At 42.5% G+C, this 17,961-nt stretch overlaps 1 protein-coding gene across 2 annotated transcripts in view; it reads right to left on the bottom strand.

Annotated features, from left to right (window-relative positions):
* Window positions 1–4,763: 4,763 nt before the first annotated feature.
* Window positions 4,764–17,961, bottom strand: part of NT5M (5',3'-nucleotidase, mitochondrial) — an 80,723-nt gene continuing 67,525 nt past the window's right edge. For both annotated transcript variants that reach the window (XM_069210064.1, XM_069210063.1), the window contains one exon: window positions 4,764–17,918. In XM_069210064.1, the coding sequence (XP_069066165.1) occupies window positions 17,749–17,918 (170 nt within the window). In that variant the 3' untranslated portion in view covers window positions 4,764–17,748. The remainder of the gene's footprint in view (window positions 17,919–17,961) is intronic.

The following is a 17,961-nucleotide window of genomic DNA, read 5'->3' as shown; positions in this document are numbered from 1 at the left end:
AGAGGACATTTCATTATTTTGGGTTTTGGTTTAACATTTGGGCCATGAGAACTTGGCTAACTCTCAAAATCGTCCCATTTGAAATGCTGAGGGCTGCACTTCTTGGACTTTAAGACGCTGCCATGTAGAAAAATCCACAAGACCTAGGCACATCTGAAAACTAAACATCTAGGTGAGTCCAGGGTGGTGTGCTTCAAATGTACCCAGCACCATTTTCTTACCCACAATGCCCTGCAAACCTCCAAATTTGATGGAAATCACACATTTTCCCCACATTTTTGTGAAGGAACCTTCCGGAATCTGCAGGAATCAACAAAATTCCTACCACCCATTATTGTCTCATCTAGACCAATAAAAATTCTGCCCCACTTGTCAGCCTAAAAATCTTTTTTTTCAAACTGCCCTTTTGGACCCGCTTTTGTTCGCCCTCAATTTCAACATGTTATTGGCTCTTTCCTGATACAGGCACTTGGCCCACCTACACAATTGAGGTATCATTTTTCCCGGGAGACTGAGGGGAACTTTGGGTGGTAGAAAATCTGTCCTGGTGCAGTGGTCCCACACAGAAATATGAAAAGAATGTGATTTTTTAGATAAATTTGAGGTTTGCTGAGGATTCTGGGTAAGAAAACACTGGGGGATGCACGCAAGTCACACCTCCCTGGACTCCCTCAGGTGTCTAGTTTTCAGAAATGTCTGGGTTTGGTAGGTTTCCCTGTATGGCTGCTTAGCCCAGGACCAAAAATGCAGGTCCCCCCGCAAAAACAGGAAGCTTTGTATTTGATCATTTTAATGAGATAGGGTTTTGGGGCATTTCCTTTCGCTGGCACTAGGCCTACCCACAAAAGTGAGCTACCATTTTTATTAGGAGACTTAGGGGGACGCTGGGTGGAAGGAAATTTGTGGCTCCTCTCAGATTCCAGAACTTTCTGTCACCAGAATGTGAGGAAAAGGAGATTTTTGGCCACAATTTGAGGTTTGCGAAGGATTCTTGGTAACAGAACCTGGTGAGAGCCCCAAAAGTCCCCTAGGTGTCTAGTTTTCAAAAATACACACATTTGGTAGGTTTCCCTAGGTGCCGGCTGAACTAGAGGCCAAAATCCACAGCTTGGCACTTTGCAAAAAACAGCTCTGTTTTCTTTGGGACAATGTGATGTGTCCATGTTGTGTTTTGGCATTTCCTGTCGCGAGCACTAGGGCCACCCAAACAAGTGAGGTACCATTTTTATTGGGAGACTTGGGGGAACACTGGGTGGAAGGAAATTTGTGGCTCCTCTCAGATTCCAGAACTTTCTGTCATCGAAATATGAGGCAAACGTGTTCTTTTTGGCCACATTTTGAGGTTTGCAAAGAATTCTGGGTAAAAGGACCTGGAGAGAGCCCCACAAGTCACCCCATCTTGAATCCCCCTAGGTGTCTAGTTTTAAAAAATGCACAGGTTTGGTAGGTTTCCCTAAGTGCCGGCTGAGCTAGAGGCCAAAACAGCTAAGCACTTCGCAAAAAACAGGTTTGTTTTCTTTGGGAAAATGTGATGTGTCCACATTGTGTTTTGGGACATTTCCTGTTGCGGGAGCTAGGCCTACCCACACAAGTGGGGTACCATTTTGTGTATCGGGAGACTTGGGGGAACGCTGGATGGAAGGAAATGTGTGGCTCATCTCAGATTCCAGAACCTTCTGTCACCAAAACTTAAGGAAAATTTGTTTTTTGGCCACATTTTGAGGTTTGCAAAGGATTCTGGGTAACCGAACCTGGTGAGAGCCACACAAGTCACCCCATCTTGGATTCCCCTAGGTGTCTAGTTTTCAAAAATGTGCAGGTTTGGTAGGTTTTCCTAGGTGCCGGCTGAGCTAGAGATCAAAATCCACAGCTAGGCACTTTCCAAAAAACACGTCAGTTTTCAATGTAAAAATGTGATGTGTCCATGTTGCGTTTCCTGTCGGGGACATTAGGCCTACCCACGCGAGTGAGGTACCATTTTTATCAGGAGACTTGGGGGAACACAGAATAGCAGAACAAGTGTTATTGCCCCTTGTCTTTCTCTACATTTGTTCCTTCCAAATGTAAGACAGTGTGTAAAAAATATGTCTATTTGAGAAATGCCCTGTAATTCACATGCTAGTATGGGGACCCCAGAATTCAGAGATGTGCAAATAACCACTGCTTCTCAACACCTTATCTTGTGCCCATTTTGGAAATACAACGGTTTTCTTGATACCTATTTTTCACTCTTTATATAATTCACCAAATGAATTGCTGTATACCGGTATAGAATGAAAACCCATTGCAAGGTGCAGCTCATTTATTGGCTCTGGGTACCTCGGGTTCTTGATGAAACTACAAGCCCTCTATATCCCCACAACCAGAAGAGTCCGGCAGACGTAATGGTATGTTGCTTTCAAAACTATGACATCGCAGGAAAATGTTACAGAGCAAAATGTGGAGAGAAATGGCTGGTTTTTTACCTCAATTTCAATATTGTTTTATTTTAGCTGTTATTTTCTGTAGGAAAACTTTGTAGACTCTACTGACCCCTGGCTGAATTCAGAATTTTGTCTACTTTTCAGAAATGTTTAGCTTTCCGGGATCCAGCATTGGTTTCACACCCATTTCTGTCACTAACTGGAAGGAGGCTAAAAGCAAAAAACAGTAAAAATGAGGTATGTCCCAGTAAAATGGCAAAATTATGTTGAAAAATGTGTTTTTCTGATTCAAGTCTGCCTTGTCCTGGAAGCTGGTGATTTTATCACTGCAAAACCTTTGTTGATGCCATTTTCAGGGGAAAAAAAACACAAGCCTTCTTCTGCAGCCCTTTTTCCATTTTGTTTTTTAAAAACTAAATTTTCACTGTATTTTGGCTTATTTCTTGGTCTTCTTCAGGGGAACCCACAAACTCTGGGTACCTCTACAATCCCTAGGACGTTGGAAAAAAAGGACACAAATTTGGCCTGGGTAGCTTATGTGGAAAACAAGTTATAAGGGCGTAAGCGCGAACTGCCCCAAATAGCCAAAAAAAGGCCTGGCACCTGAGGGGGAAAAGGCCTGGCAGCGAAGGGGTTAAAAGAAGAAGCCTGTTAAGAGGTCTTCATTTCCCATTGTGCATTTTCACAGTAAGTAACATCACTGGTTTCCTGACAAAACAGTCTTTAAATGAAGAAGCCAAGAAAGAGGACTTATTTTCCCTTCATTCCACTGCACAGGAAGTGACATCACTGGATTGCCCGTCATCCATCTGCACAAGACATAACGTCACTGCATTTCCCATCAACCACTGGCACACAAAGTGACATAATCTCCTGCCTTCTTACTACTTCAATAAATTCTTTAAAGTGTCCCATCACTTGGGCACCCCAGCAAAGGACACAGACAGACAATGGCATTGCCTGTAAGGGCTTTGAAGAGCCTAAGGCCAGAACCTCCTTTCCAGTGAAACCTACCAGGTAAGATTATAACCATGTGCTTCATTCATCACCCCATACTGCCAACCACCCAAGTAGATATCCAGACGTAGACAACCTAGACACTCACATGGGTTTTGCACAATACATAGACTCAACCTCTCACACATCCACTATCACACACCCTCAAACTACAGAACACACATTCCAACTTATGCTTATAAATGGTCGCTCTGCAGGACTCCATGTTCCAGACATCATAGACTTCATCACCTATTATAAGCTTGACGCTTTCTTCAGCACAGAAACCTGTTTACCCCCACATCTTCACACATAACACGTATCCTTTTTCCTACATGCAACAGCATCCTTCCTGTGGACCAGGCGCATACGAAGGAAGGACCCCTCAATATCATCCATAAGTTCTCCTGAGCCTGCACATTTGAGATGCAAATAACACTCACCTTCATTGTGCTGCTCATGCCATTTCTGTCTATTCTCAGCTCAGCCCACCACATCCCATCTCTTCTCCAGTCCTCCTGGGTAGAACAAGAACTTAATTTATGAATTCTCAGATCTCCTCACCACTTCATCCATCAGACATGCCCACATCTCCACCTTGGGTGACTTTAACCTCCCAGACAATGAAAGCTAAAACAAAACCCCAGAAACCTCATTGATACACTTAACACAGTACAGTATGACTAACAACTAACACATTCCAAAGACCACATTCTCAAACGTATCTTTTTAACATCACCAAGTTTCCATTGCAAAGCACTCACGGCCTTGGACTGGACTGATCACTCTGCCACCCCTATCTCCCTGCTCAGCAAACTACGAACAATCCAAGGTCAAAGCAAAAGAGAAGACCAAACCTTCAGATCCTTCAAACACTTCTCTATACACAACGCTATTGCTGGAACTCATGTCTCACCCCATCAACTCCAAGCCCAATGCTAACACCCTTCTAAACAAATTGAATAATTTATTTGGAAAGCTATGTGACTGTCAAAGCCCTAATTACAACAGGCAAGTGCAAGTCAAAGCTATCAGCACCCTGGTATTCTTTTTCCAAGTTTTTATGTGTGCTGTATAGTACTGCACACATGCAAAATTTGAAGAGTTTGAAGAAAAGGCTGCCAAATATGGAAATAACTAAATTGCAGTTTTTCCACATGTTTGAGTAAGGACCTACAAGAAATACAACAAATAAAGTGCCTCTATGCTAGATCAAGTGCCTAGTATCTGATCATCCTAAACAGTGGATATATTTTCTATGCAAAACTACATTTAATAGATCACCTCCAATAAACACCACCTAACAAATTGGTTAGCACAAAAATTACACAGATTTGCCATGGATTGATTTAAATCGCCATTTATTCTTAGGATCAATGAGGTATTTAATATAAAGGAACAATAGTGTCTAAACACTGTACATTAACAATCTGTGTAATACAGTCTATTGAAGACAGATGAATGTACAGAATAAGGATTGTGCGCATTAAATCATAAACAATAAGGTACAACTTCAATTGTAAAATGTTAACATTCACTTAAAATTCAGGCTTTTTAAAATATAATATAGGATTTCGAACATTCAGTCGTTAAAGGATAGAATCATATATTTATACATGTATATATCTATGCCTATTGTCATAAAATAAAGTCTGGCCTTTCTGACAGGGTTTCTTTTTTAAGGTAGAATGAAGGTTTACACTTTTTATCTGAATGTTGAAAACTGAGTGCCTAAGAAGAAACTGCCCATAACAGAAAAGATTGGACATCTTCAATCAGGCCAATTTTTTATTCTCATGTAGGCCCTCTTTTAAATTAGCTCTACATTTAGGGGTAATACCGAGATGCAGTAATAACCTCACCTCATTGTTACCCATAGAGTTAAGAGTCATGTGCAATGATTTGCGCTTTGGTAACATCAGCCAATTGCTATAGGGAATCTGCCAAAGGCACCTTTGTGATGAGATATACTATTCACCCATCACTTAAAATTTGCTTGCATTAATGCAAGACTCTAAATGTGTGCCTCAAGAGCACAGACGGCTGCCTTTATGGGGAAGTGAGCAAACATATGGTCACATACCAATGTACGCTGCCCATCAAAGGTGTACATGTTGATGAGACTTCAAGTCAGGAAGCGCCATATATCAGGCATCCTGTACGTGAAGGCTATCGGTAAGCAGCTGTTAACTCAAACACATTTACAAAGAAAAAGAAAGGACAAATATAAGGGTGCTCTTAAAAGAGAGCTTGTTGTTTGTATATATTGGCCGATTTCACACTTTCAGTCAAATTTTGGAGGATAATGGAAAGGATAAAACACCAAAATAACCTGTAAATAATTCTGGTCTACTACGTATCACAGTGGAATTTCTGTATGTTTCAACTATGGCTTAGTTTTGTTAAACTCCTGACAGGAACCCCTAAAAGCTGTGCTTCGGGACACAAACTAATTTATTTACTGGAGGATAGACATGGCCTGGGTAAGGTCTGATACAGTGGACAAGGCCAGAGGATGCTAATGTACCAACAGATTTTTCACATAAGGTCTGGTGTTCCATTTTGGCAAGTTGGTCAGCAGCTTTTAAGACACCACTGTATGCTGAAAGCAAATCACAACAGGATGCTGCAAAAATTGCTCTTTTCTTTGCTTGGGGAGCAATGCATATGAAGAAAGCTATTTTGCTTGGAGAGCTGGAATCTCTCCTGTTTATTTGTCTTACAATATAAATATAGCACCCACACCTTTAGTTGAAAATGTGGGTGTGGGTAGTGACTATAAAGAGGTTTTCCCAGCCAAAAACTGAAGCCAGACCACACTGCATCTTTAAGGAACATCCTGCAGGCAAACACATACATCTTAAGCATTCGAATCTGCCCTTCTAGGAAATGGATGATTAGAGTGGCTCGGTTATCACCCTAAAAGTCTTGCAACCTAAAATTGCTGATACTGTGACAATCAGTAAATTAAGGATAGGGAATTACTCCTTGTTACACAATAATGTGGAATAACAAGCCCCTTAATTTCTGTTCTGTCTAAGATTCCGCTATGACAGCATTCCTGTGGGCTGGTACAATTCCTGTGACATTGGTTAGATGAACATGAAGGCCAGAAGGAGGTACACAACATGAGGACAACACACGTGAAAAGGATACCTTTAGTCCAATATATGTCTGTACTGTAATTGGCTTATTAGCAGAATGGAATTGAATATGTAATAATTGCAGCTCTCATCACACTTGCTACAAGTATATATAATTAACCTGAATTTCAAAAGGCATGAAAATGAGTTTTCTTTTTTAAATATCTCAGTTATAACTCTTGAAGAACGCTTTTACTGCATCTTCTCTCAATACAGCTTTTACTGAGGGTCTCCATGCAGGGCAACAAATGTGCTTTGGTTATGCACTTTCACAGTACTGTGGATTCTTACTGTGATAAACACTAGGTGCTAAAATCTGTTTCCACGCACAGTACACATTCACCACCCCTTTCTACAAGTAATTTGTTCTATTTTTTATTTGTATGTTTAAACTGTGATTGCAACACGGGACTCCGGCGCACTGTGATGACGTCATGCTGTGTGGTTGTTGCGAAGAACAGTATTGACCAATTACATGGTCGCTTGTTGCTTAATGTGGATCTTATTTATTAATTTCTCTCTTCGTACAGATTAGTATCACATACACTGCATAACTAAATTGCTTTAAGGCGGAGAGGTGAGTTTGGAGGATCTGTCTGTGTTTGGGGGTTTTCCCAAACAAGGATTCTTCGTGAGATTGGATGAGGTGTGTAGAAACTTTGCAGAGTATTAAAAAAAAGCTGAGGAAAAGGCAGCACGTGGCATTTGAAGGGCGTGCACAAGTATGCAGAGTATGCATGCATGTGTGGACGGTATGTGGAGAACACATTTAGATGTGGTGCTCTGGAGGGTGAATTCTTAAAAGTATCAGTTCTGAGGGGTGTGAATGACGAGAGAGTGGCCGGTATGAACAGAGGGTGTCAACCATCTAGACTAATGGTTGGATGAGGAATTGTATTTCTAGCATGAGCGGTAGTCTGGAAAACATTTCTACACCGTGAATGGCGCCCTGATACTATTGCAAATTACGGTTAAACCAAAGTATCTTGAATCGCTTCACCAATCCTTTTGTTTCCCATAAAACTGATGATATAGGACTTGGGTTGGTCTCCAAGGGTAGGCGGGACAACGGGGAGGTGAAGAGATGGTCTCTGGTTTTACAGGTACTAGCCTAGGGGCCCCATTTATGTGGTGGTAGTACGTTTACTCTGTTGCAATGGAAACAGAGTATGCTTACTGTCAACATAATGGTCTGCCCCCGAATTTAGATGCAGGTGGACCTTTGGTTTAACACCTCCAGCAGCCTTGTGGAGTAAGGGCCGTTGGAGGCAGACCTCTAATTCCACCCACTTAATATAGATGGGCGGAATTAGAGGCGAGCTTTCACTGCCTGTCACTGCCATGAAAACCATGGTGGTAAGGGGCAGTGAAAAATGCTAAAAGCTCCCCTCACAAGGGAGAGGACTTCCATAGAGTATTTTTTGTTTTCAAACAGTAAATCCAGCTTTTGGATTTTCTTTTTATGAAAATAAAAAAGAAAACAATTTGTTGCAGGGTCCTTGATGTTGACTGAGACCTGCACCAAACTGCAAAAGGCATCGACAGTCCCCTGCAATGGAAAAAAGTTGAGCACTAGATTAATCGGGACCATGCTCAGTTAGCTGTTCACGTCTGATGTCCTTTGGATGAACATGGATTAAGGGTTAAGTTCACCTACCAGCAAAAGTGTCTGAGCCTCGTCTACCCTCATTCCAGAGGGAAAAAAAACACTTAGGGCCCTATTAAGAGTTTGGCGGTCTGAGGACTGGCAATCCTGCGGTGGCGGTCGGACTGCTGCACTCCTGTTGGTCCAACCATCAGATTACAACCCTGGTGGACAGCCCCCAACGCCAGGATCATGGATCCTGGTGGGGTGGCGGCAGTCGGGCTTGTAACCAGTCATGGTGGTGCTGAACTCAGTGCCGCCTGGCTGATTACAACCCCATTTTCCCCAAGCCTTTTCATGGCCGGGACCCAGAAAGCCATTGCTGGGGGTCCCGTATCCAGCACCCTCGGAAGGTGCACTGTCTGCTTTGCAGACAGCGTGCATTCTGAGGGTGCTGGACGGCCCCCTGTACGATGGCATTGGACTCGGCTCCATGTGGAGCCTAGACAAATGCCGCCACACAGTTGTCACTGGGGTGACCGGCGAAACCTTGGGAGAAACATTCTGCAAACTCTACTCCTAGGATACTTCAGGTGAGACATTTGGACCTGTGCTTCAGAGATACAACTCGATAAGTCATCTCCAGGCTTGAAGAAGAAAAGCCGATCCTGTTTATTTTTATTTTGCTTCTGGGCACTGGTGCGGCTAATAACACCGGACATAGGGATATCATGACATTTTTTTTACCAGATATCAATGGTTTGACAACCAGAATCTAGAAACACATTGGCCCAATGAAATGGGATCATCTGGTCTCCGTTTTCGAAAACGTATGAGTCGTAGAGCATAAATACATCACCTTAAGAACATGAGTAGGGGAAAAGATTAAAAACAATACCACCATTGAAGTCTTTATCTGTGGTAACAGTTATGAGTACCTTAAAAGAACATTCTTACACCAACAGAGGGTTTCCTTTGACAAGTTAAGGGTTGGTACAATTAAAGGAGACCCTTGAAAGATGCAATTTCACAAGCATGCCTGGAAATCAGAGCCAAGCATAGATATATTCACTCCAATGAGAGAGCAAAGCTTCACGCCAGCGAAGGGTGCTCTAATGCTAGGCAGCGACGAATTAGAGTAATTAACACTGGTTCTCCAGCACACAGACCAATTTTCTGCTGAAAGCAATAGTCAATAGGGTTTTCTGCTTTTATTTAAGGGAATAAATATTGGCAGCGGATTTTACAAGCGTTTCAGCCGAGGTCCACCTGCCTTATTGGCACGTGCATCGAGGCTGTGTACGTCAGCAATGTCCTAACACTTGGCTTAACTGCAGATGTTCCAAAGAGAATCCCACAATCAAGACTTTGTTTGTATGATGCTCCGAACAGAACGAAGGTGGGCGACTGAGGGGAGCATCATGCAGGTCAAAGCAACCTGCTCAATAGAAATCAAATAAGCTGATAATCAACCATGCATAATCACTGCGCCACATGGCCAGATCTCTGCACGTGGTACAACTAGATAGTACTGCACGTGGCTTGAGCTTAGTAGCAAGCACCGGGCTGGGTGAAGACCCCATTCTTAAGACAAACTGCCCTTTACAAGTCCCCAGGATTACCATGACTGTAGCCCTACAAAAACTAAGAATGTATCTATACATGTGGCCACAAACAATCATTCCCAAAACCTTCTCCCACATTGTTGCAATCATTGTGGGCGTTTTATAAAGTAACGTCCAAGGAGCTGAAGATGAAGGGATGGCTAGTTTCCTTCCCTCCTACAGTTTGCATAGGTGTCTGTCCTTTAGGAGAGTCACACAACTTAACATTGGAATCTAAGGAAGTGGTAGATTTCCAAGTGTGTTACTATCACACATATACGCATACCAACCATTTGCAGGAGTAAATGCGAAGGAAATGAGCATTTGCACATTTAACTCTTCTTTTTTCCCACCCGGAGAATATTTTTCTAGCTATTTTTCTTGCTGGTTTTCTAGCTAGGAAAGTCCTTTGCCTTTGAACAACAGAAATAGTGGAGCGTTGAAGAAACATTTCCAACCCATTTGCAGTAACTCCAAGGCTTTTGAGGAGTACATGAAGGTGTGTAAATGGGATAAAAACAGCACAAGCATTCGTGAATGCCAACAAAGAAGGTATGATTTTCTGGATGCCCATCACTTTCCAGATGGCTGCACCTTCTGTCTCTCTTCATGGTAACACCGATGTTACTGTCACCCCGCCAACACTTATCACAACAGAAAATTCTCCATATTTTTACGACTATTATAAGTTCTATCTGCAGGCATAAATGACCACAAATCCAGATTCTGTGAACAGGGATCTGACAGCTTTACCCAGAAATGGCACATTTGGTCCACCTAAGTTGTATTTATGTGTGCAGAAAGTGTGTGAATAAGGCATATTATTTTCATGTGGCCTGATTTCAAGGGTGAGTTTTTAAACTCCTCCAGCTTTTTCAATGCTAAGTGGTTGATGGCAGATTACCAAAATTTCACAGTTGTAAGAATAGATAGGCCAGATGACAGTGAGCACTTGAAATCTTTGGTAACGTGTTCAAAGGAACACCTTGTTAAATTTAGAACTAGACAAAACTCAAAGGGCCTCATTTCCAAAGATTGCAGCACAAAAAGTGTTGTTTTGCACTTGTAAAAAGGTTAATCTACATAAAGATTTTTTTTAGAGTAAATTCACTCTCAAGGTTAAGGATTAGTTGTACTAGTGTGCAATCTCCCTTAATGTTTCAGCACACCTACAAATGTACCTGTTTGTTGGAATTCACAAACTATTTTCTTACTCAGTTTAGCCTCAAAAACAGTAGGAGACTTAATTCTGTCTAGCGCTGCAAGAAATCACATTTTCAGGTGGAAATGAGAAGAGAATAAACCAAAGAGTGTTCTGGGTGCATGATCAGGGTGCTTCTCCACTGGAAAAAATATTTTCTCTGGAGCAGAACATGAACCGAAGAAGTGCAATTACATGCATAATAAGATCTATTTCCCTTTGCCCACCTGTTTAAGAATGTACAATTACATATGTGGACAAGCCTCTGCATGGTCGCATCTTGGAAGTGACAAAGTTTTTCAGAGGTATACTTGCAAAACTGTAATTGCTTCAGATTTTCAAAAAATCATAACTATGCAGCCATGTAAGGTCTCAAACCGGAGGTTAGATTCCTGATGTTTTTTCACAATCGGTCCTAAAAAGGCAAAAATTGAACATGGTTACATGTGGCACACCTCTTAGGCATTGTAGCTTTGATGTCCCATGGCAAGATACCAGTTCCCGAAAATATTTATGAAAATATCTTATTTGTTCAAAAACAGGATTTCCATTTAGTTGGTGTGCATATGTTCCAATCATTGCAAGCAATTCTACTGAACGAAAGCAACTTTGCACCTGTGAATTTCGACTCTTACACACTGCTTCTAGCAAACATATTTTGTCACTACCAACATAAACACTTTTTTTCCCTTCTGCTGTGTCCCGTCCAAAAGCAATGACTTGTCAAAATAGTTAGATGGGGGCACATTTGCAAAGGTAGTATTCTGGTACTCATACACATTCCTTTGTGAATTGGCCCAACACATCTAATATTAGAATAAAATGGGAATATTCAGGAAACATTCATATACAGTTACTACAAATAAAAAGGCAGTACCCAATTCACACTTCTCCAAGCTGGGGGTTTTACATGTTGGGATCTCGGTGAGTATGTGAAGTAATCCTCACAATGTACTACTTCACGTACTAATGGATGCCTTTGTGAGTTGGACCCGTAGTACCTGGACTCCGGCACTTAGGAACATGCTGCCTAAAGCCGTAAGAGAAAAAAACAATTCTACACAACCATGAAAATCTGGCTATCATATGTGTACACCCTCACCTAACTGAGGTTAGTCTCACACAACTTGTTCTTACAGCACCATGGGCCATATGTACAAACACATTTTCCCATAAGGACAGAATGGGTAAAACCCTTTGCTACATCTGGCCCCATGAGCCTCTCGGTCCGTGCTTTGCTGTCTTAGTAAATGTGCTTTTGTCTGCACTCGGTAACTAAATTGGTAACTGGTGACTGTGTACGTGTAAGAGGTGACTGGGATTGGAAGCGTCATTTTACTGCCACCGGCGACACCATGGTCCTCAACTGTTGCAGGGGAAGACGGCACATCTCACTGACCTCAACTGAGATAAAAATGGCGGTGAACATGCAGCAGAGCCCCAGCTCAATGACTAAGGGACAAGGTGAGTGAGAGAAAGTGAGTTGTGACCACTAAACACTTAGGCCCATATTTTCACTTTTCTTAGCGCCGCATGTGCGTCATTTTTTGATGCAGAATCGGCGAAAACGTACAAAATACAATTTTGTACGTTTGCGCGATTTTGCGTCAAAAAACGACGCACATGCGGCGCTAAGAAAAGTATAAATATGGGCCTTAGTAACTTGTGGCAGAAACATCTGCCGTTGAGGAGGTGGTGGCGGCTCTTCTACAATGGCATAATTCTCTGTCACCTCATCATCTGATCCTGTTCGGCAGACAGACGGCACCAATGAGGGCTATGGGTGAAAAGACAAGTGGAGAAATCTTGGGCTCGGATGTGAACCAGTAAAGAAGCCGCCAGTAAGGAACTCACCCATAATCCCCCTCCCAATCCGTCTCTGTACAAGAGGTCTGCCACTGTCTGAAATATAATTCCGACTTTTAAGCAAAGTGTAACCTCAACAATATCCGATGGGGGAAACTGCATATCGAGTGGAAATCTGAAACGTCAGACAGACCATAAAAAAATGTAAAAAACTGTCATCCCGTGAGAACAGGTTTTCATGTTGGTGCTCGCTTTCAAAAGAGTTGGGGTTAGAGTAGCCCTCTGAATCAGAGGACAAAATGATAATGATGATTGAAGGAGCGGTAATGCTGCATGGAAAAATAAACAAAAATCACAGTGTGGAAAGAATGGCAGCGCACGAAGCCAAGAAATAAGAAAGCATCCCCAGGATCTTCGAGATGGATAAAAATAGAAAAAATGGAAATTAAGTGTGAGTGAATAGTGCCTGTGGTCTACCAGCTGGAGAGGGGCAACAAAGTTAATCGAACTCCCAAATATGTGCAGGATCTTCCAGATATGCCTGGAACAGCGTGGAGAAAGACAGTAAAACCTAAGGAAGAAGATTAAAGGACAGCTGGCATCAGAGGATGGATTTGACCCAAACACCTTGATCGAGGATTTCATCCTTGTATTTTCCCTGATCTATGTCCCGGGACAATCAAAGGGAAAATATGGATGCTAACCTTGAGGAAAGACTTGTTAATGCTTTCAGCAGAAGCAGTGGTGTTGTGCACTGTAAACTGAAAATGCATCTCGGAAACAGGACCTCTTTTTTTACCTGGTGGCTGAAATAGCCAGGTTCTTAGAAAGTCTTGAAGACAATGTGTAGTTGTACAAACAGCTGCCAAAAAAGGCACCATTGTGAGTCGAATCTTTAGCCATAAGCATTGACCTGGCTGGTTCAGGGTTGTGAACCTAGTATGTGCTGTATGGCTTGACTGAGAAGCTTTTCATACTCTGTACTTACTAAATGCAAATAAAAATTATTTAAAAAAAACATTTCTGCCCATGAATTTACTAGCAATCGTAGTGCACTCCTGAAAAGGCCAACAAAAGGGTGGCCTCCTTGTGACCAGATCAACCTTAATAGGAGGATGCCTTTAGTACCTTGGTTCTCTCTACAATGTCCCACAGGCCTTAGTTTAAGGCTGAAGAAGGATTCCTCTTGCGTCCCTGACAGATAGCCACTGCAACTAGTGGACGTTCTAGTGTCACCCTCCTTTCACTGAGAATAGTGATTAGAAGCTGCTTCCTCATCTTACCAACATTTAAACCTGGGCCAAAGAGTGTTTTGATGAGTCAGTTTGTTATACAGAGTTTGTGTACCTCTGTGGTTCCCAGTCTGAGCATAATCATGCTGCCTTTTACCACACTGATGTGTCATCATGTCACAATGGGACTTTCTGCCCTCTTTCATTTTACATCCAGTTTGTACTCCCTCATCCAGGTGAAAATGACCAAGAGGTAGCTGTGCACTCTCTCTCATGCTTTCTTTCAACACCCACCTCGACATGGGGGCCATAGGCATACATATGGGTGTCCAGAGGGTAACATTTGATTACTTCAGCCAGTGAGCACATATAGGAGTTAAATCGGAACTGGTAGAGTGCATCCAGGTCCTGGACCACAACCATGATGATGCAATGTCAAAGTTAAGCCTTTAGCGTCCTGAATGCCAGAATAAATGTATACACACTTTGACCTCCTCTATGATTCCCTTCTTGTCATCATGGCTTTCTGGATGAGAAATTAATAGTCCACCATACTAAAGATGGGCAAGGGATCCAGAAAACTAGGACAGCCAGCGTGCCCCTGTCTTTAGCAAACGGCACAATCACATTCAATTTCACCCATGCCCAGGCGGGCCCATGAGTCTGTGGGCTTGGAGTAGCTTGGAGAACACTGACTCACTCCACCACTGGTAAGCCCGAATGCAGACAGAAGCTGGCCAGGCCTAAAACAAAGAGACACGCCTTTTTCAACCAATGATGTAATCTAGAACAACATGGGCGGGTTTTGAAGTATTTTGGACATATGAAATAGGACCTCATATTTGATTTAGCAACTCTTGATGATGAAAATGTGTTTTTTGTCTCTGTTTGCCTATATAAAAGTACTCCAGATGCTTGGCAAAGCGAAGGTAACTATGTAGTGTAAATATGGACACATGCAGAATGCTTAGGTGAACGGGCATTCAAGGCAGACTAGAACATCCACAACACCTACAGAAAATACAGTGCACTGGGGATTTCTTGCAAGCGTGACAGAGGCTGGTGTTGGCAGGGGTTCACAAAACACTGAATCAACACATAGGGGGTCTCTAGAGGTTGGAAGGAAAGGAGTACGTACATCAGCAGTTCTCCACTATCAAACTCATACTTCGCCCGTCTCATTTAGGGGTGGAGGAATCACTGGGCTTCCATTGGTTGACGCTCAACTGGGTCCACCATGGGAAAACGTTCACGGGCAGCCCATCCACAAGATGGCTGTCTGCTGTAGCATGTTAGAAAGCCCACTTGACTTATTGTGTGCCGTCTGACACTTTTGTACTGTTTACAGCTGCTGTGATGGGCACAACGGTTGTTTGGAAGAAAACAGTGACACCCAGATGCAGCAAAAACACTTCTGATGCACCGGGGCCACTGATTTGTTGCTGTTACAGAAATACAGTCAGCTTTGGAAACTTGTTTCTGTAAACACCCAAAAAAAACGGGGGGACGATGTTGTAGTCTTCACAAAAGTGCTTCTACCACACTGGCGAAAACATGTTTAACTATGAGATCTCTGTCAAGAGAGCTCTATGTTGGACTGGCAGTCCTCAGCTCAGAGGGTGGCAAAGAGGCTCTGTCGACCAAGAATGCCAATCACCGCTCTAAATGATGGATTTAATCTTACATGTGAAATGCAAAATAATAATAATTGTTTACTAGGCGTCAATCAAGCTTACACTTGAATCCGAGTACCCGGCAAAACGCCAAACCGAAAAACAGAAGAGGTCCAACAGTGATTCTTCAGTACAGTCACCACTTCTCACTTGAGCACAAACTCAGACAGATGTTTTAGGAAACTAGCTTGCTGGGCACTTTTGTTTTACAGTGAGAAACACACAGTGGACCACGGGCACCTCCCTCACCCATCTGAAGTGGGAATTACCATCCACTGCACATCAGAAATCGCTGAGCATTTGCAGAAAATGGATCAAACACGGATGCAATTTCCAGGACATCTATACTAAATTTGGTTCTCGAGAATACGAAGAGATACGAGCGGTCTCACTGCTATCAGACCCCGTTTGGAGGGCCGCAATGCATTTATATGGGATTCTGGAAAGCGACCTGTGTCCATTTTTGGTTACTTCAGTGCACAGATTGGGTCAATTATTTGTTCAGTGAGCGAGTCTGATCATGTCTATAACATGCACTGGTAACACTTTCATCACATCCAATGACTTCTGTGCTAGCCCCACCTCCAGCAGGCTACAGTGATGGAGTTTGGACAAGCATAGAACCAACTCAAGGGAATAACTGGGATCAGTGCATTTCCCTCCACTGTTGCGAGTTAGGACTGAGGCACACAGGTTATGCAACGTGTTTTTACCTTGAAAGTGCCATTGAATGGTTACAAATGTGTCCACCGTTTTCTGTGTTTAGTAAATTCACAAAAAAAGGGGCGAAAACATAAAACAAAAATAAAAGGCTATTTTTTAAACTCTGCTTTTTGTCAACTTCAGCAATACTTTGGATCGATTACAAACATTACACAGAGTAGTGGGGCATTTCCTAATGAAATGGTAAAAAAGAATGCTGGCAAAAATGATAAAACTTGCAAACATCACATAAAAACAAGCACTGCCACAGCTTCTATGTCTTACGTTGTCTGCTAGTGTTTTGGCTTTATCAATGCTTGTTCTGTTTTGTCTTGGTTTTTGTAAAACTTTGATGTTAGAGGAGCTGACCGGCCAAAGGAAAAAATATATTTTGGGTGTAAAAAATGCACAGACTATCTTAGTCTCTGGCAGTAAAGGGAGCTACTTTGTATGTTGATGTTCTCCTTGTGAAAGAGCAAAATGCAGTTACTCACAGGGACGTTAGCCAATGGCTGAAGTCGGCTAACCCACTGCTCCATTCTGTATGCTGTACAGGCCAGAAGAAAATGTGACTAACACAAAAACAGACCAGAAGATGAAGAGGGCTGGCTGAAAGCCCCTATAAGCAGGGCCACTGGAATTATGCGATTGTGCGGACGTGGTGAATTTCGCATGACTGAAGTTTAGCCACATTTCCCACATAATCCATCATCTACCGCATAATCTGCAGATTCTAACAAAAAAAGTTTCTTGCGCAAACAGTTCAAAAGTCAGTAAAAATGCAGCGACATGCCCTGCTGTGCAGTGGAAGGCCCGAGTGGTCACCTTTCAGTAGCTTATTTCTATATTTAGGTTTTAAACTGGTACTAACGGGTAAAACTAATGCACAGACAGTGTTAATAAGTTTAAAAATGACAAAATAATTTAGTAATTCTTTCACAAAATATGTCGCGCAATGCAGCATAATTTGCCTTTTCTTGCTTCATTTACTCAACCCTGCTGCATAATTTGACCCTTCCATGCCGCATAATGCCAGTGGCCCTGCATATAAGTAAATATTATACATACAAGTTTAGTACATATCATTTTAGTGCAGTGGAAAGGTCTTGGCTAATACCAGACCTAACTCCATTATGGTGCTAGCATGAGGTAGGAGACAGGATGCTGAAGAGAGGCTGAAGCCAGAGCTACTCAAACACATCTGTCTTCCAAACAGAAACAGCTTAGTGAGGGGTGTAAAAAACATCAAATTCCTATATTTTCAGATTTCTACCTATTGAAAGTCAGGTTCCTAGTGGCACAGTGTATCCATCCATGCAGTGAACACAACATTGGCAAACCTAACTGAAGGGGCACAGGAAACGCATTCATGTGGCATTCCTATTAGTGCGGCTGTATCACAGCTTGGCGAAGGCGCGGCCGTTTGCTGTCCAGGATGGCCTTCCAGTTGCTTGCCCAAGAGTCCAGTCTCCTGCTCGGTGGAGCTACGCGGTGGAGTTTGTTGTGGCAGGCAGTAAAGACGATATGCTCCCAAGTGGGGTTTGGCTCAGCACCTGGCGGAAAGAAAAAAAAAACACAGCATTATGGTTTGTATAA

The sequence above is a fragment of the Pleurodeles waltl genome, chromosome 10 (genome assembly GCF_031143425.1).
Source record: "Pleurodeles waltl isolate 20211129_DDA chromosome 10, aPleWal1.hap1.20221129, whole genome shotgun sequence".
In the NCBI taxonomy this organism is placed as follows: Eukaryota; Metazoa; Chordata; class Amphibia; order Caudata; family Salamandridae; genus Pleurodeles; species Pleurodeles waltl.
Note: the sequence above shows the minus strand (reverse complement) of the source record. Positions and strands in the feature narration are given on the sequence as shown.